Source organism: Dipteris shenzhenensis, chromosome 18, assembly GCF_047967505.1.
Source record: "Dipteris shenzhenensis isolate YYH24624 ecotype China chromosome 18, Dip_SZ_1.0, whole genome shotgun sequence".
Classification (NCBI taxonomy): Eukaryota; Viridiplantae; Streptophyta; class Polypodiopsida; order Gleicheniales; family Dipteridaceae; genus Dipteris; species Dipteris shenzhenensis.
The window spans coordinates 56,175,863-56,196,652 of record NC_141613.1 but is presented as its reverse complement, the minus strand read 5'-3'; the positions used below and the strand labels follow the sequence as shown (position 1 = coordinate 56,196,652).

At 38.1% G+C, this 20,790-nt stretch overlaps 1 protein-coding gene across 2 annotated transcripts in view; it reads right to left on the bottom strand.

Annotated features, from left to right (window-relative positions):
* Positions 1-550, bottom strand: part of LOC147891456 (uncharacterized) — an 81,832-nt gene extending 81,282 nt beyond the window's left edge. For both annotated transcript variants that reach the window (XM_087389884.1, XM_087389885.1), the window contains exon 1: positions 308-550. In XM_087389884.1, the coding sequence (XP_087246010.1) occupies positions 308-406 (99 nt within the window). In that variant the 5' untranslated portion in view covers positions 407-550. The remainder of the gene's footprint in view (positions 1-307) is intronic.
* Positions 551-20,790: the final 20,240 nt, after the last annotated feature.

Sequence of the window (20,790 nt, the reverse complement as noted above, 5' to 3'; positions counted from 1 at the left end):
CAAAAAATCAAGGCTCCCACATCTTTCGTAAGTGAATCTAGACGCCTGTACTTTCGACTCCAATTAATATTTCGGCCCGTTGAGGGGGGGTGCGTATAAATTCAATGTAGCAACTTAATACAAATGGCTCCGTATCCTGTGCTTTACACACTGGAACAAAACTCATCTTCCCTTCAACACAGCAGTGCGTGCAAAAGCCCATCGACTAAAGATCTTCCAGATCGACCAGCCATCTTATAAGAGACCGCAAAGGAAAATTCCGTGCTTGATGGCAATCTGCCAATAAGGAAGGGAAAAACGAAAATACCTCGACTCCGTACTTGATGGCAATCCCGGCTAAAGTGTCGAGCTTCGACACGTGGTGTTCAACGTAGCCTTGGTCTGCGGCAGGCCGATCCGTGGGCATATTGTCGACTGACTGTTGAGGCAAATCGATTCCGTGGTCATGGAAGGCAGAATGTTGGAGATCGATGGAAGACACTTTTTCTTACGAGAGAGAGAGTGTGTGTGTGTAAGAGTGAGTGAGTGAGTGAGTGCACAGGCAAGAACGGGAGACCTCCCATCCCAACCAACCAAACCTGCCTGCCTCCTTGGGTTAGGTCCCTATGCATGATCCACACCTTTGTTGGTTTTTGTTTGGATTCTTTCCAATGAGAAAAGCTTTTCACAGAATGTGTGCCATTCCTTTTGTTTGAAGGTTTTTAGGTATGTTTAATTGATCATGGATTGTCACCAAGTCTAGGTTCTACGGGTGTTGTTCACCTACAATTGTGTTGTTGCTCATTGTAGCATAGGTCCTCGAATAGTATTCCGGTAAGAAAGGGAGGCTAATCACGTGCACTTAGCTGAGAAAGAGGGCTTGATCACAACAATGGATGGAGGCTCTCATCTCCATAGGAGTTCAAGGGTTTGGAAGGGGGGTGTAGGGTTTAAATGAGGGATAGGAGGAGTTCCAGGGTTTAGAGAGGGTTTCACGGTTTAGGAGGAGTCCAAGGTTGAGGAGTGGATAGCTGGTCTCCTTCATGACTTCAAGGGGTAAAGGGTTGAGGAGGAGGATCAAGGGAGGAAGGAGGAGGTAAAGGCAGAAGGAGAAGGGAGAAGGAGGAGATGAAATTGTGCTATATCTTGTGTGTTTGCGATAGCTAGTGTCCTATCACTTGCTATGTATTGTCAGTGAAACTGAGTTGTGACTTTGCATAACTTCTTCTTCTTCCAAATTTCCTCAGTGTATGTTTACAGTTTCTTGTCATTCTCTCTAAATCTCTTTTGGATTTCATTCGTGCTATTATATTGGAATGAATGCATCATTCATGGATGCCAATTTTTCTTACAAATATCATGAGAATAAAGTTATGACATTGGTAGCCAATAAAATAAGCTGATAACCTGGATAATATTACTACCAATGAATTACTCAATATAAAATAGATTATTCAAAATACCACCAATAACATGGTTTGTATTGTAGTCTCACACAATATAGCTATTAGTAATATAAATAATGGTAGTAAGACTTAAGTCAATAGTATTTCTTATTTCTTGCTAGTTTTCTACAACCAAAAGTCTTACTAGAGCTGCAAACAAGTACTCTTCGGTCAAACATGATTACAATCCATGGCTCTTGTACCTAGGATGCGAGGATAAGGCAGAGCACAATTGAGTCATGAGATGATGAGGCTAAGGGAGACAATGTTCATGGTGTTTACGGAAGTGGTTGACCACACTATCTAGCATAAGGTTGAGGGATTACCATAACTGCAAGCCAATGAATATGATTAAGATTATGGAGGGGAGTAAGGTAACATGTTTGCCAAGAAATTCTTTTTTTCCTTTTGATCATGCCTAAATCTTGATGCAATTTGCATGCTTATCACAATTCATATTCACATATGGTGCCACGAGTATGTAGAGAGCTTGGATTGATACATGTCTATGACTTTTTGCATTTTATTGGAAAACCTACAAGTAAAGAGAAAATAAATCAACATGTAGGTACTAGAAGTGCAACAAGAGAACCATGGGTAGCTAGAAGAAGTATTGTACAATCAATGGAATGAGCTTCAAGTAGGAGGCAAGTCACAAATGCATCTAAAAACATAGAAGCCTCATTCATTCATATAATGTGGGTTAATGAGCCTATATTGAAGGTTTGATGCTAATGTAAATAAAAGTTGGGAAGTGATCCACTTGCCATGAGAACTTTATCACAATCATGCTCCAACTCAAGTGCTAAAAGCAATTTGAGGCCACTATATATACATCCATAGTACTTTGAGGAATAGGCTCCCAGAAGATTGTATATATTTGTTGCCATCATATCAAATGTTACATTCCTTAGGAGATGCAGATATGAGGATCAACCTCCAAAATTGCAATATGAGGTTCTTCTCAATACCACTCCTTGCAAATGGGTTCCTTCCATCATTGATACTATCAAAACAATCCAACAAATGAGGAGGAGCAAGAGGTGAAGGATGACATCACCAATGAGATGACGAGGAAGAGGGAGATGATGAAGTTCTTATTGTCCTTCCAAACCACTATGATGATGAGCAAGATAATGATAAATCTGATGGTTAGGCTCTAATGATTTTGAAAGTTGAGTAATTTTTTAAAGATGCTTTTTACAAATGAGATATTTATTTGAAAGTTGAATTACTTATGTGCTCTTTTAGCTCATTTGTTTTGAAAGTTGAAACTTTAGAATTTATAGTTCTCATACTAAAGGACAAATTGAAGGTAGCAGAAAGGAAAATTATTTCTGTCAATCCAAATGGTTCTTGCCACTTTCAACCATGATTGAGGAATGGGGTGGTATTTGTTTCTATTGATGTATGTTGCATAGCCTTTGATGTTGACATTTTGCACCCTAACATGGCATCCCATGCCAAAGAGGCTCTTGGTAGTATTGTGTGTTGGCACTCAAATGCAATGCAACCCTTATTAGAGGCAACCGCATACACTAGCACACATATACGAAATGTTGTGCTTGAGGAGGTCACACAACCTTCTAATTTATGCACATGTGCTATTGCCTTGTTAAATTTTTTCTTTTTGCACTATCTTTCATGATGACCATTTTTTGGAATGGTTCCTTAAAATTGATGCATTGAGTAATAGTTTATAGAGGTGATTATTGGATATCAACTGATGTTGAATATCATGGTGTTTGTTGTGATAAAGTTATCAATGAAGATTGCATTGAATTTGAGGTGATTTGTGCTCAAATGTTGAAAAGCCTTTGAAAAGTGTTGAGATTTGATGTTTTCTTTGACCTTGTAATGATCATTAAAGGCAGTAAAAAACAAAATCGATAATGATGGAAACATCTTTCATCAGATAGACTCTTAGTGGGCATAAAAGTTGGGCTGAAATCCAATCCCAGTTGGAATTGATAGGTGAACCTTGTACTTTGTGATAACTCATATACCCAAACTTAGATTATACCAAAATCACAAGGTCAAAGCAATCATATCATGAATTATTCATTGCACCCAAGTCTTGATTCATGATATGATTGGAATTGTCTAGTTTTCATCAATCATGAATAGATTGATAGTTTGATACAAAATAATAAAGAGAGACATCCCAGTTTGTATGCTGGAAGTTTATGTACAGTATAATAATAGTATTTAAGGGAATAATGTGTTCATAATTTGTTCGGTGAAAAATCAAATAAACAATTATCGGCATTGGGTTGGAGGGTTTAATATATGTGATGTGGCAATGTCTTAGTTAGCAAACTGAGCAAGGTCACACATAGAAATATGCTTGCACAACGAACAAGTGGGCACTGCCAATGATTTTCTATAGAGGACTTTTGAATGGATTCATTAAGGGTTTATCTATTTGTTCTCTACTTTCGCTCCTCAAAATAATAAAAGGGATTTTGGGTGGTCAATTGACACAAAACAGGAAGTACAATAGCTTCTATCAAGGCACTCTTCTTGGGTTTTGATTGCTATTTGTTGACAAATAACTATGAAGGAACACTTTTCCTTGAATCTGCAAACTCAAGGGAAAGACCTCTTCATCTAGTTATCCCCTTTCGTTATTAGTAGTTGAATGGTTGGAGCTATATTTCCATTAGAGAAAGGATTTCTTGAATGGGCATTTGCAAAACCCCAGTGGGTGTGCATGCACGTGTGTGTGATATATAAATATAAATATAAATAAGTAAATATATAAATAAAAATAAAGCTATTGTATAGTTATGAAGTTTTTTATAAAGCCCCCCCCCCCTCTCTCTCTCTCTCTCACACACACACACACACACTTTAAATTATCGATCCTAGTTCATGGGCATGTTGAAGACACAATCATACCAAAAATAATATTTGTCATAAAATCTAACTCTTTAGAAATCCCAAACAAGCACTTACAAGATCAATTTCAATTGAATCTTCACTTCCTCACAACCTAATGTTTTACAATCAATGAGGACTTTGACAACACACACACATTTTATTCACTTTTACACTCGATTATACACAAACACACATTTCCCTCTCCATACACTTAAACATAATTTAGTGATTTCCTTTTTTAAATTATTATTAATTTTGTTATTATTATTATTAATTTTTTAAAAAAGATTATTAGTATCTATTTCTTACTTATGATTTTTTTTCTATATATTTATTGTTTTCTTTTCTTTTTTTAATTGTTTTCCCCCCTCTTCCCCTTATTTTTGTTGCTACGAGAAGACCAAGTTCGCCATAACTCAAAGATTGATGACCTTGTCTCCTACCAGCCTTGAGCTACTTTTGCTTTTGGTCTTTCAGCCTTTCGACGAGTTTGGTCGGCTTTAGCTTGAGCAGGATAGCTATATTTTCCCGTTTTGTGCTTGACGTGTTGGCCAGGCGGTGCTGCACTTTTGCGTGGCTCTTCTCTCCTTGATAGTCATCTCCCTTGCAGTTATTTCGTATCCTTGTCTAACGATAGATGTGATTTCTGTTGAGGCAGACAAATCCAATAAGAAATAGGGGATAGATTGAATTGTAATCATTAATGCAATGCTCGCCGATTGTGATCTCAGGATCTCTTGGAGGCTTTACACTGGTATTGACCACATGGCTCATCGTATTTTATTGCTTGCAGTGTGTATTTTCTTAGCTTCTAGTCATTTCTTTGGTCGTGGGTTGGTTGCTAAGCTTCCCTTCAGTTCTTTCTTGCTCTTTGCATTTCAAAACCCTGGCCACCTGATTGCTTCTCTGCTACAACCTTCTCCCAAGCCATCGCCTTCTTGTTGCACTTGTTGGCTCTTCAGATGACATCAACCATGAGCTGTTCCCTTACCTAGCTTTCAGTGTCTTTTGGCTTGTAATCCACTCAAAAAGGTCGCTCCATAGCATAGGATGATCAATTATTTTGATCGAGGTCGCTAGTAATGGATCGAAAATCACTTCCTACTGAGCTATCTCCCTCCCTTCTCACTCTTTGGCCCTCTACCTATTAGTTCAGACTGTTGGTTGGCTGCGGCTTCTTGTGAACGCTGTCATCGTAACTTTGTGCCCTATAGCTATGTTTCTCGTAAGCACTTAGCATACGTGTATGTAGAGTATAGTTGTACACACAACCGGTTGCATCTAATCGTCTGCATGGCTGGAGGTTTGTTTATATTTTCTGTCATAGCTGGCAGTCGGCGGGATGTGGTCCGCTACTCTTATGTAATTCTTAATCTCCTTAGTAGTGCTTTTTGCAAGATATTATATATACATTTATACATTTATAATTATATATACACTTATACTTTTTGCAAGATATTTATATACATTTATACTTTTTTGCAAGATATTATATATACGGTTATACATTTATACTTTATATTTACACTCTTCTTTATATTTATTTGCTTATTTATAGTTTTAGATTTGTCCTTTTATTAAGTGTAATTCCTTCTCTTTAATTATTTTAAGATGTATAGTAGACTAAAGGCTTTTGTCTAATGTTACTTAACTTCTAATTTATAGCTTTAGACTAGTTATTGCTTTATTACCTCGATTTTTCTTTTATCTCTTTCCCTTTGCTGTTTTGTAAGTTTAAAATTAATTAATGATAATATTTGCTTTGAGTTTTCACAAATATTGCTAATTACATTCCCTTTTCATAATCTTTTTATCGTGGTACTTTATGTATATATACAACTTAGATTATATATGTATATATATTTTAATTTTCACACTTGTATCATTTTTACCTCTATTTTTACAAGTATGATATATAAAGATATACATATGCACAGTTCTTTATTATTTTTGTTTCTTTCTCTTACTCTATGTTCAAGGAGTCATTATTTGGCCATTTTGGCATAATAATTTGTATCTAAATTAATAGTATAATTTTTTACTATTAAAAAATTTCTAACTTTTTCAAGTACTCTACTCCAAATTATTAAGGTGTGTTTTAATTATTGGTGTGAAATCCTCCCCTTGAGTGATGGTTTAGTTCTAACAAAAAGAGTTGATCTTAGGGGATTGGAATTTCCCCCTTGTAATTCCCCCTTTATTCTAAGTTTTTCAAATAAGAGAAGTCACCTTTATATGGGCGTGGTCTACCCCCCTTGGCATTTACAAAGAAGATAATGTTTGCACTAATGGGTGTGGAATACCCCCCATTCTTTCATTTTTTTGGCATTATGCTTTGTGAATCTTGATGGTCAACTTTTTTGGTAATGATTCTTTAAAAGTGTGGACTACCCCCCTTAGGATTGGTTCACTTTTTTGGAGTTCTTTAAAAGTAAAACCCTCACTATGTTCTTAAATTCCTTTAGGGCTCCTTTTTATCTTAGAATTCCTAAAGGTTTGTTATTGTTCTTTGGTAAAGCGATAACAAGCTAGGGGATACAGGCATTACCTGTTTATCCAAATTCAACTTCATTGTTCTAACAATTGGCTAGTTTGGATGGTGGGAGGTAAGTAAACCTTGACCTCGGCGGAGCTTGGACTACCTGATGGATTCAACACTATTGTACTAATTCTTTGCTTAAGTCTGCAAACTCAATATAAAGAAAAATTATATTGCCATTCCTCTTGTTTTTCGTACCAATTTTTTGAATACAATTTTGAAAAAAGTTATTTCAATTTAGTTTCTTAAAGAATTTTAATCCATTTCTCATATACATCTTTTATAATTATCCAAATGATTGAATTAATTGTATGGTTCATTTATTGATAGGATTATTAAATCTACACACACACACACTTCTTATTCACTTTTTTTCTTTACAATTACTTTACATTTTTTCCTTCCTTGCCTCCCCCTCCCACCCCCCTCCCTTCTCTCTCTAAATTCCTCTCCCCCCTTACATTTACACTCTTTGTCCTTCCTCTCACATTTATACTCCCCAATCCTCATTTTCCCTTAATTTTTCTATTTTCTTTTTCCTCTTGAACATACTACTTTCTTTCCCTCACTCTCTCTCTACCCTTTTCTCCCCTCTCTTTCTCCTAAAACCTCTCAGTTTACCCCACTCTAGATAGCACCTTTTTAATTTTCTCCTAATTTTCTATATTCTCTCCTATTCTTCCTAGTTCTTCCTATATTTTTTCCTAAATTCCACCAATCATTTCCTTAATCTCCCTATTATTTCCATTATTTCTAAATTTATTTACTTTTTAAAATTTTGCGTGTTTTTTCCTACATTCTCTCTCTCTCTCTCTCTCTCTCTACTTTTCTAAATTCTTCAAATAAAACTTTAATTCTTTTTTAATTACACTTGCTCTCCCATTTCCCCCCTTCTCTATTAGTTCCACTATTCTAATATCAAAATCTAAAGTTAAATCAAACTCCTAAAGTTTTCCCTTAATTTATCTCTTTCAAGCCCTTAAACCCAAAACAACCCCCCCCCTTTTTTTAAAAATTTTCCTAACTTCCAAACTCTGTGGTTTTTTAAAATAATTTTTTCTTTTCCTAAATCTCCTCGCCCTTCCGCGTATTTTATAAAACACTTTTTGCTACTTATTCCCTTATTTTTAAAACTATTTAGTCCTTTACTTTTTGTAAATTTTTACTCTAAAAACTTTCTTTTTATAAAAAATATTTCCACATGATCTCCGTAACTTTATGCTCACCTGACTGACCACGACTCTCTGCTAGCCTACCCTCGGCTGACCAATCTCCTCTCTATTCAAGTGACCCTGCTCCCCACCTCCTTCTCAGTTGTTCACCCATATTGTGCCTCTATCCCATGCTCCCGGAGTCCTTTTTATTGCTCTCGGTTCCTCGCTACCTGCCCTTACTATTTTGCTCCCCCCTGCCCTCGCTCTGTTTGCTGCCACCTATACTGCCTTCGCCCCCTCTCTGCCTGCTGGTTGTAGTTGGACTGCTCCGTGTGCTGCAGCCCGCCTCCAACCTCTGCCTTCATAGACCCCACTCTACTCTACAGCCTGCGCTCCAATGTGTACTCCCCAAAGCACTCACTCAGAGGCCCTTCCTTCACTACCCGTACCCGTGCAAACTGATTTGATGCAACCCCTCTCATCACCTCGATTGTGGAGCCTCCTCCCCTTCATGGGTTCATCGACCTTGACTGTACTACCCTACTCATGATGAATTCTCAAGTCCTTGTCTCATTTTACCACCCCTCCCCCATTAAAATCTTATACCTTATTTATTTATCACTTTTTTTCTTTTCCATTAATGAGCTTTTTATTTTATTATCACTTTTTTTCTTTTCCATTAATGAGCTCAGAATTTAACTTAATCTATTTACAATTTCCTTTCTTTTTTTATATCCTTGTCCTCTAGTATAAAATTTTAGAAAATTCTCTCCCATTAATTTATCTCAAACCTAACCCCCCAACCTTACCTTCTTCAACTATTCATTAGATCTAAAACCTTAAAATATCTTCCCCTACTCTTTCTTATAATTTCCCTCGCCTTATGCTCCAAGTCTTAATGTGACATTTAAATGCTCTAAATTTTAAAGTTCTCCCCTTTCTCCTTCTATAGTCTCATCCCAAAGGCATTAAGCATTTTTTTCGTTAACCATTTATTCACCATCCCACCCCAATTCATTTTAAGCATAATATCTAAATTTAGCTTTATAAGTTTGTAGTGTGAGCAACTAGTTTTATTGTGATCCAGATAACAAGGGAGGGGTTGTTATGACACCTGTCTTCCCAATTGAGGTTTAAATGGTTCTCATCATGTTTTCCTTGTTGGATGGTGGCAGGTAGGCAGACTCCCCTTTTTAATAAAAGTGATGCTGTTAACAACTTTTCAAAGCTCTATTGCTCTCATTTTCTCTTTTGGAAAAAATTGTTCATCCTTTCATGATGCTACTTCGTTTTTTATGATGTTTATTGCAAAGTTTATCTATTAAACATTTCTCTTTCCTACTCCAAATTTGTCTACTCTTCACTATGGAAAGGGGTGTTGTAAATGTCTACTACACACACATGCTTTCCCCTGCAACTTTGGACGGTTGCACATAGGGCCTTTAAGTCATCAAGGCCGTTTTTTGGCTTTTTGACTCCCTGATCTAACTTGGTTTTCCTCTTTGGTTCCATAAAATTCACCTACCTCACTCAAGTACTTCTCTTCCATTTCCATTACTTCAAATTGCACTTCTCAATACTTCTTTTCTCTTCGGGTAGGCAGTAGGTCATCACACTAAGTGATAACCTACTGTCTCACCTAGTGTGTTGTATCCTGTTGGGCCAAAGGTGGGTACACACACACATACTTCCTATTCAATTTTTTCCTTTACAATTACTTTACATTTTTTCCTTCCCCCTCCCTCCCACCCCCCCTTAACCCCCCCTCCCTTCTCTCTCTAAATTCCTCTCCCCCCTTACATTTACACTCTTTGTCCTTCCTCTCTCACTTACACTCCCCAACCCTCTTTTTCCCTTAATTTTTATATTTTCTTTTTCCTCTTAAACATACTACTTACCTTTCTTCCCCTTATAATCGCGTGAAAACCCTTTTATGCTACCTTTCCCCTTTTCTCCCTCTCTCTAGATTCTTTCCCTCACTATCTCTCTACCATTTTCTCCCCTCTCTTTCTCCTAAAACTCCCCTAAAACGTCTTAGTTTACCCCACTCTAGCACCTTTTTAATTTTCTCCTAACTTTTTCTATTCTCCCCTATTCTTCCTAGTTCTTTCTATATTTTTTCCTAAGTTCCGCCAATTATTTCCTCAATCTCCCTATTATTTCCATTATTTCTAAATTTATTTAATTTTTAAAAATTTGCATGTTTTTTGCTATATTCTCTCTCTCTCTCTCTTTCTACTTTTCTAAATTCTTTGAATAAAACTTTAATTCTTTTTTAATTTACACTTACTCTCCCATTTCCCCCCTTTTCTATTAGTTCCACTATTCTAATATCAAAATCTAAAGTTAAATCAAACTCCTAAAGTTTTCCCTTAATTTATCTCTTTCAAGCCCTTAAACCCAAAACACCCCCCCCCCCCCTTTAAAAAAATTTTCCTTACTTCCAAATTCTTTGGTTTTTTTAAATAATTTTTTCTTTTCTTAAATCTCCTCGGCCTTCGGCGTATTTTATAAAACCTTTTTTACTACTTATTCCCTTATTTTTAAAACTATTTAATCCTTTACTTTTTTGTAATTTTTTACTCTAAAAACTTTCTTTTTATAAAAAATATTTCCACATGACCTCCCTAACTTTATGCTAACCCGACTGACCACAACACTCGACTGACCACGACTCTCTGCTAGCCCACCCCTATTTAAGTGACCCTGCTCCCCACCTCCTTCTCAGCTACTCACACGTACTGTGCCTCTATCTCATGCTTTGGAGTCCTTACTGCTCCTGGTTCCTCGCTGCGTTCCCTTACTATTTTACTCCCCCGCCCTCGCTCTATTTACTGCCACCTATATTGCCTTCGCCCCCTCTGTGCCTGTTGGTTGAGGACTACTCCATGCGCTGCAGCCCACCTCCAGCCTCTGCCTTCATAGACCCCACTCTACTCTACAACCTGTGCTCTAATGTGTACTCCCGAAAGCACTCACTCAAAGGCCCTTCCTTCACCGCCCATACCCATGCAAACTGATTTGATGCAACCCCTCTCATCACCTCGATTGTGGAGCCTCCTCCCCTTCATGGGTTCATCGACCTTGACTGTACTACCCTACTCATTATGAATTCTCAAGTCCTTGTCTCATTTTACCACCTTTTTCACTCGTCTCCCCCCCCCCCCCGCTTTCTTTTAATCATGAAGGAAAACCACCCCCATTAAAACCTTATACCTTATTTATTTATTACTTTTTTTCTTTTCCATTAATTAGCTCATAATTTAACTTAATCTATTTACAATTTCCTTTCTTTTTTTATATCCTTGTCTTCTAGTATAAAATTTTAGAAAATTCTCTCCCATTAATTTATCTCAAACCTAACCCCCCAACCTTCCCTTCTTCAACTATTCATTAGATCTAAAACCTTAAAATATCTTCCCCTACTCTTTCTTATAATTTCTCCCCCCTTATGCTCCAAGTCTTAATGTGATTTAAATGCTCTAACTTTTAAAGTTCTCCCCTTTTTCCTTCTATAGTCTCATCCCAAAGGCATTAAGCATTTTTTTTGTTAACCATTTATTCACCATCAATTCAACACACCCCAATTCATTTTAAGCATAATATCTAAATTTAACTTTATAAGTTTATAGTGTGAGCAACTAGTTTTATTGTGATCCCAATAACAAGGGAGGGGTGTTTATGACACCTATCTTCCCAACTGAGGTTTAACTGGTTCTCACCATGTTTTCCTTGTTGGATGGTGGCAGGTAGGTAGACTCCCCTCTTCAATAAAAGTGATGCTGCCAATGACTTTTCAAAGCTCTACTGCTCTCATTTTCTCTTTTGGAAAAAATTGCTCATCCTTTAATGATGCTACTTCATTTTTTGTGATGTTTATTGCAAAGTTTATCTATCAAACATTTCTCTTTCCTACTCCAAATTTGTCTACTCTTCACTATGGAAAGGGGTGTTGTAAATGCCTACTACACACACATGCATGCACACATGCGCACATAGACAGATACATTATGTAATAATAACAAAAGTTATTGATCATTTGAACCACTTATGTGCATGTCATAAATACACATGAAAACATAATAGTTGAATCAACATATTTACCTATTATCATGAATCCATAATTAGTTAGAATGCTTTTTTAAATTAGGATAATCATAATATATCAAGTCTTCAAACCTTTTAAGTGACCTAGAAAATACGCATTAGATCTAACTAGACTCTCAATTATAGCATGAAGTAGACAACAAGTTACAAAGCCACCAATCAAAATGAGAACATGCCTCGAACATGCACATAGTGTAGAGTAGGCAACCACTTAGGCTTTCACAAAAGATATCATGAAGTGAAAATTAATTCACCACTATGTAGATCAAACTATCCCCTAGCACTAGGGCTTGACTCTCATAAAATGTTGCATAATGCATCCATTAACACAATGTCATAGAGCCAAGCAAAGCCTAACACTAGGGCTAAGTTACCCATAGTGTGTGCTAGGGCTAGGGCAAGAAGAAACAAAACCTTGAAATAGTGAAAGACTAGTTCACATAACTAAGTTACCATATTGTGCACTAGGCCTAGGGTGAGAAGAAAAAAATCATTGAAATAACAAAAGAACCATGAGAAAAAACAAAGGCATGTCATTTTTAATTAAGACAAACAACCCAAAAAAGGGGGGCTAAAAGCTTGTATCTAAAATTTTTCAATTATCTAATCAACTAAAACATAGACTACTAGGCTCTACCTTCGCCATGAACAATCTCCTTAGGTCGACTGACCTTGTTGGAGCTCATAGAACCATGGCTACATTCTTAACATATAGTAGCCACTAATCTCCAAGAGTCACCAAATGCCGTGTCCACTCAACATGAAGCATGAAGTCACCACGTGGTTTTCCATGCATAAGTTTGCCATTTACCTTGCTTACCAACAAGGCCCAATCACTAAACTCTTACCAACTCATACGACAATTAAGATTAGAGTAGCATATCCTCCTCTCAAACCATCTAGTACCAAGTCTCCCCATGAGGTAGACCAACAAATCCAGTGAGGATTTCCAACAGTCCTCCCCTCGATCAAAATGGGGAGAATCAAGCGTAAACCTATCTACAAAAGACTAAGAAATATTTCCTACAAATGGGGAGAATCAAGCTTAAACCTATCTACAAAAGACTAAGAAATATTTCCTATAAAAGGCCAAACACACAACAATTACCTACAAAAGGCCAAACACAAAGTAGTTTCCTACAAAAGCCCAAACATAAAGTATGTCCACAAAGGAGCAGGTCAACTTAGAAAGCATAATCTGCATTCTCAATCTCAACTAGTGCTACACTCTCCTCCTTTTCCTCTACTACATGTGCTTTTTTGGAAGTATTGGCTTCATCACGTTGCTTTGTATAGCATTGAGCTTCTATGTGACCTAACTTGCCATAGTAGTTGCACTTCCTCTCCTTCTGAGTATCTTGAGCTAGCATCTTTTTCTTGTTTACTGCAGCATAAGCCTTTATGCTATCAAATAATAACAAATTGTCTTGTTTCTCTTCACTTAGTAACAACCCCACATAATCAAGGAAATCCATGGTGTCATCCAAACAAAGTATACATGCTATTTCATTGAACCGATCAAATGGTAAACTATTTAAAAGAATGGCCCTTTTATCCTCATCATCTACAGCTACTCCAAGCTCTTGTAGTTGTTTGAGTAGTTCCTGCATCCAATTTAAGAAAATTCCAAAAGGATATAGTTAAATACCTTTGTATGTGACCCGTTTCATCAAGAGACACATTATGAGGGAGCCCTGGGCATCCCTCATTCACATAGCCACTCCTTGGAGTCTCATACCCTAAAATGGATCCAGGGTATTGAGGTCTCATTCCTTCAAGGTATTATATGCTTTGACATTATGCCACCCACTTTGTATGTGGGATTAAGGATTTGTGGACCTTGCCACATGTCCTTCTAAGTGTAAGGAGTACTTTTAACTGTCTAATATTTTTCACACTTGCATCCCATGCACTCTCATGATTGCACATATATCAATATCCCCCCCCAATCATGAGCGAGGTTCTAATTTGCCGTTGAATTTTGTCTCCATGTGCTTTCTTTGCAATACGTCGGTTCTAATCTTTTTTCTATCAGCTTCATGCTATGGCTCATGCTTGCACGTGACCTATTTTTCCAAGGCATGTTGCTTCTTAGTCATCCAGCTTTAACTTGTGTGAATTTGATTGGTTGCATGTTGCCATGTTTTCAAGTTCATAGTTGCTCTTGCATGGGCAATGTGATTCTTTGAAGGACTTGGGTTTCACATTTATTTTGTGTGAGATGCTCCTTAGGAAGAGGGATTGAAATCTCACATAGCCTCCCCTTTTGACTTGTCCATCCACATTGTTAGTTGCCATATGATGAGTTGCTCTTGATTGGCTATTCATGCATGAAATAGCTCTTGATTGGCTATTCATGCATGAAATAGCTCTTGATTGGCTATTCGTGCATGAAATAGATTGTTCTCATAGTCCAAGTTCTTTCAAATGTTTGGTCATCCTGTATTAGCTTGCATCATTTTACTTGCATATTTGGTTGTTGTTCTTTTTACTTGTGACAATCTAGCCCTTTGCATTATTATTTATGCTGCATCATATTATCATCCCATGGTAGTCTCTACTAGTTTGTGTTGTCATCTTGAGTTACTTCTTGCCTATCTGTGTCTTGTTGGCTAGTCCTTCTACACCGATTGGCTACCATTTCTTGTCTCTAGTCCATGCTACATTAGCCCTTTGCATGGATGATATCAACTACTTTTGTAGTATGCCTTAGAGAAGGTCTCCATGTGACAGAGGAACTATGCTGGTGGGTATTTCCAATTAGCCACTCAATGGCCATGAGTAGGGTCTGGAACCTACCCCCCCCAGAGTTGAGGAGTTGGTTCTCTGAATATCTCACCTTATCGGGGTGCTCTAGGGTGTGGGGGGAGGCACCCTCTTGGAGCCTACAGGATGGATTTTGCCAGAAAAGCCAAAGACTTCAATGTGCCCTACCGGTCACACTTCCTCTATTCCTTTTTTTGAAACAACCAACCCTGATTCTCCCACTTAAGTAGTCTATGAAGTTTTTGCAAAGATAAAGTACACTAGCTAGTATGCAACTAGTTGGAGGCAATTGCTATTGTAGGCAGTTGAATTTGTGCCCCATTCATGTCGATTGATTCAGTGTTTGGTGAGCCAGAGAGACGTGCAGAGTGGGGACAAAAATTCCAACTTTGGAAAGTGGGTTCAGCAGTGGCATGGGACTTGCCCTTATGTTTGCAATCTGGCATATCAATCTTCTTTTGGCATTATTTTTTGTTGCTTTGTCTCACATGCCTGCAAGCTGGCACACCTTGAAGGCTAGTCTACCTTTGTTGTGTGTTTCTATGACTCACATTAGCACCTCCTATGTATTTATGGCTATGCACTTCTTTGTGTCCCTTGTCTTGACTTGTGCATCCACCAGCTGCACTTGGGATTTTGACTATGCTATGTGGCAATGTCATTGTCTGAGTTTGTGAGTCACCACATTTTGCTACCTAAGTACTACCTACTACTACATGAAGGACATGTTACCACCCATGCCTACTCACAAATGCTCAAAGCTCATGAAGCTTTGATACCATATTAACAAATTGGTACGGTCACTTTTGTATGTGCCATGTGTCATTAGGAGCTGTGTTCTCAAGGAGACCCATCTCTCAACCGTGTAGCCATCCCTTGGAGTCTCATCCCCTAAAATGGATTCGAGGTATTGAGATATCCTTTGTCTAAGGCCTTACATGCCTTGACATTGGGCTACCCACTTTGTATGCGGGATTAAGCACTTATGGACATTGCCACATGTCCTCTGGAGGTGAGGGGAATTTTGATCCTCTCCTCTTTTTAACAATTGCACCTCATGCACCTCATGATTGCACATATTTCAACAAGTCCCATCCAATCCTTCAAGTTAAGGTCAATTAGCCCCTCTACTAGGTGTTGTCGCATTGTGCCCGTCTCCATGACCTCTTGGAAGGTGGCTCAAAAGGTTGCAATTATGGGATCCAAATGTCTTAAGAAAGTGCTATAGGGAAGGCCATCCGCCACTTGAGAGGGCATGAAGTGCCGCAAAAATTTCTGAATCTAGGGGGGAGCATCTAAAGAGCTTAGGATGCTCGCTAGAAGGACGAGTTTTAGGAGGAGTTCAAGGAGGGGATCAGGATTTAAGGTACATTCAATAGAGGACGACGATGCATGCTATCACATTGCAAGGATATTCTTGAGTTTCCCAAGGGAGTTCCATGCAACCTTTCATGATGCAAGCCAAGATGATCAATACAATCTATGGGTGCTACCCTAACTACATGCCAGTTAGAGTCGCTCATTCTCACCATGCTATCTCCTAATTACGACATCATTGCCCGAGCATTGAGTTCCCAAGTTAGAACATGTCAATTAGACTTTGATGACCTAATATCCCTTCTCTTTGAGGAGAAATCGGGTCTAGTCTCCCAAAGAAAGCCTCAGGATCACTCTAGGTGGCACTCTAGTTGAAGGAGAAGCACTTTGTTTGATACGTCTTCTAAAACAAAGGGCTCTTCAAAATGTTCATCGCCCCAGCCACTGGATTCCCTACGTGAGTTCCTTTTCTCTTTCCATACCTTTTGTGAACTCCATCTTGAATCCACCCCTAAACCCAATGCTTGCCAAGTGGCCTCATGTCTTGGTGCCATGTGTCCCATAAGGGACCTTACATTCTAGCCCTCTCATAGAGCCTATTTGCAGCTCTTCATTAATGTCTAGGCCAAGGCGTGATCCTAGACCCAAACCCTCTAGGCCTCATAGTATTCAAGCATTGTCGAGCCCTTTGGTTTCCCGCCTGACCATAACCACATCACACAATTCCGAGATTATGGTTGACGTAACATTCCCTTCCCCTTAAGAATGGTTTATGTCCTCAAAAATAAAATTGGGAAACCTCCTTAAGAGATTGCTTACTCTTTCCCATGTTAAACTGGACATTCTTGCCAGATAGTATGTCATGTTCTTTTTTCTTATTTATCTAAAATTCTTTCTGGTTCGTGTGGTAAAGATGCAGGTTCAACAAGTTCAACTAGGATTTCATTTCCAATCAGATTATCATCATCTCCTAATATTCTTTTTAGCCTACTAACATAAAAAATTGGATGGACTCTACATCCCTCAAGTAAGGCTAATTTGTAAGCGAGTTCTCCAATCCTCTTAAGTATTGTGAATGGTCCACAATACCTAGGAGACAATTTCGGACATTTACCTGTCTTTAGAGATTCTGAAGATTCAGGTACCTTGAGGTAGAATTTCTCATTTAGTTCAAACTCCAACCTTCTATGGTGGGGGTTTGCATAACTTCGTGCTCTATCTTGAGCTCTTCTTATGCCATCTTTAGCTAATTTAAGCATTTCATTCATATCCTCAAGAAAGTCTTTGGCCACTTGAACCTTCTCTTTTTTGAGTATTGCTGTCATTGGGGCTCTTGGTTGAAATCCATACATCATCACAAATGGACTAAAACCTATCGCTGAATGTTTGGCACTATTATATGCAAATTCTAATAAGGGCAGATACTATTCCCAATTAGTTTGCCGTTTGCTTACATATGCTTGAACCATATCCACAATGATCTAATTGTCTCTTTCAGTTTGACCATCACTTTGTGGATGATCCGCGGTGCTCATATTTAATGAAGTTTCTAACCTCTTAAGTACAACCCTCCAAAAATGGCTGTTAAATTTGCTATCCCAATCACTAACAATACCGGTTGATAGCCCATATAGTCTATAGATATGCTCCATGTATAGCCTAGCTATTTTTGGAGTTTTAACATCTTCATTAATAGGAATAAAATGAGCCATCTTGGTCAACCGATCCACAATTACCCACACAGAGTTGTGCCCCCTCTGTGTCCTAGGTAATCCCATAATAAAGTCCATGGAGATACTTTCCCATTTTCTAGATGGAATCTCCAATAGGTGTAGGAGACCTCCCACGTTACGGCGTTTAGCCTTATTGACCTGGCATTTTTGGCACTTCATCCTTACCTATTCTAGGCCAAAAGAATTGTCTTTTTAGAAGCACATATGTCTTCTGAATTCCTGGGTGTTAAGCACTCGGACGATCATGACATTCAAAATGAATTTGGTGCCTAATGTCATTATTATCTGGGACACATCCTCTACCCGTGTAGAGTAGGTAGCCATCCTCAATAGTATATTTTTCCCACTTAAATCCTTTATTACCAACCTATGGTGTGTCACCATTTCCATGCGACTCCTTAGTAAAAGCCCCTCAATTAGTTGGATCCCTATTTCTAATTGCTTTCCATATTTCACAGAATTGAGGATCAAATCACATTTCCCCTTTAAGGACTCTAGGAAATCATTTTAAAATTGAGTAAAACTCAATTCATTAACAATTGGCATATCGGCTAAGAGAGTCTGCTACCACATTGAACTTCCCTTTCCTATATGTCAATTGTATATCAAACTGTTGCATTAACTCAGCCCATCTAGCTTTTCTACCTTTAAGCTCTAGCTGATTACAAATCCACTTAATGCTCTCCTGATCAAAGATGATCTTAGATTTTGCACCATATAAGTAGTGCCTCCACTTTTTAAAAGCATAAACTATAGCATATAGTTCCTTCTCATATGCCGAGTAATTCTATTGGGCACGATCTAACTTTTTTCTTTCAAAAGCCACTGGTCGACCTTTTTGTAAAAGTACTGCCCCAACAGCAAATTGGCATCTATCTCAACCACGAATGGTTCATTAGGATCCACTACTTTTAAGACAGGAGCTGCTGCTATAGCTACTTTTAATTTTTCAAAACTTCTCTTTTGATGTTCATCCCATATGAAGGTGCTTCCCTTCAAAGCCCTTAAGCTGGTCTGTCTCATCGGAATAGCAATCTTAGCATAATCTTGGATGAACCTCGTATAAAATCCTGACAAACCTAAGAACATCTGTTATTCTTCTAGATTTGTAGGATGTGGCCATTCCAATATAGCTCTTACTTTGTCAGGGCCCATATGAACCCCTTCTTGGGATATTATATGTCCCAAGTATTTCACTTCTTTTACAAAGAATTCACATTTTGATTCTTTAGCAAAGAGTGAATTATCTCTAAGCAGCTAGAACAATTTTCACAAATGTTCCAAATGCTTTTTCTTGGTTTACTATAAATAAGGGTATCATGTAAAAGTACTACAGCAAATTTCCTAGATATAGCCTTAAGACACTATTCATAATTGTCATGAAAGTTGTTGGAGTATTTGTTAACCCAAATGGCATGACTTTAAATTGATAATGCCCAAACCTAGTACGAAATGATGTCTTAGGGACATCCTCTTCCCTAATTCGTACTTGGTGATATCCTGACCTTAAATCAATTTTAGTAAAATATTTTTCCCCTTGCAATTGAACAAAAAGATCATCAATGTGAGGCATATGATACTTATTTTATATGGTGATTTTATTTAGTGCTTGGTAATCTATGCATAAACACATACCTTAGGGGAATTTTGGACTCAAAAAGGGCCTCATAAGGAGAAGATTAGGAAAATGGGTAATCTCCTTAATTAAAGGGGAAAATGCATTAGTAACATCCAATAAATGAAATGAATTTACAAGATTATGGGAGTCAAAACTAAGCTGTCATATTTGACTCCCTTAGATGACCCAGATGCATCAACCATGATTTCAAAATGGCGATCCAAGGGATCACATGGTTCACTAATGGTGCCTAAACAAGGACCATTGGATTATTGTCAATCAAGGGCTCACGAGTGGTGCTTGATTTCAATCATTGGATCTTCTATTTATCCAAGGGTGTATAAATGGCAAGGCTGTATGCACGACAGATAGCATTGAAGGCAACGGCATGTATTCTGGACCGCCGTCGATGCAGGGATGATTTGATCCACTTGTCGCACCTCCCTTTGGGCCATTAGATTCGATTAGATCCAAGGGCTGTGTTTTATGCCATCCTCCACGATACAAACCATTGGATGTAGAGAGATCCAATGGCACGCGTCATGCACCGCTTGTCAATCATTCGACCTGTGAGTAAGATCCAAGGGCACGCGATAAGCGTCTCTTGTATACCCTTGGATCTACACACCTATCTAAGGGCCGAGGTTTGAAGCCACCATCTGCATTTAATTCCAAATCATGTGGCCACCCCAATAAGGATTTTGAGCCTTTGGATGGCTACCACATACATTAATCTTAAGGGCGAGGATCATCTTGCACTATTTTGAAGCATCCACCATTGATTTCCTTGGATGATCCAATGGCCACAGTCTCTTATAGAGAATTTACCAAAGTAACTAAATGGTTGTTAGTCTTCCCACCAATCAGAAGTCTTCTAAAACCCTCCATTATTTTAATGCTGAAGACTTCCTATTGGCCACCCCCCTAATCTCAATTCTTAAGGGCTTAATGCAAGAGGCCCATTTTGAGTCCAATATTCCCCTAATGGTACCATCCTTTTTCTTTACCAGTAAAACTGGTGCAGACCAACGTGAGCTACTTGGTTGGATTTGGCCCTTCCTAAGATATTCCGTTAATTGCTTTTTGACCTCACGTTTCTTTGTTTGACTAAGCCTATATGGAGGCTTACAAACAGGGGTAGATCTAGGAATTAAATCTATTTTATGATCTACTTCTCTCTCAGGGGGTAAACCATCCGGCAATTTTTACCTCAACCTTATAAGTGTCTTTGAGACCTCTCACGAAACCC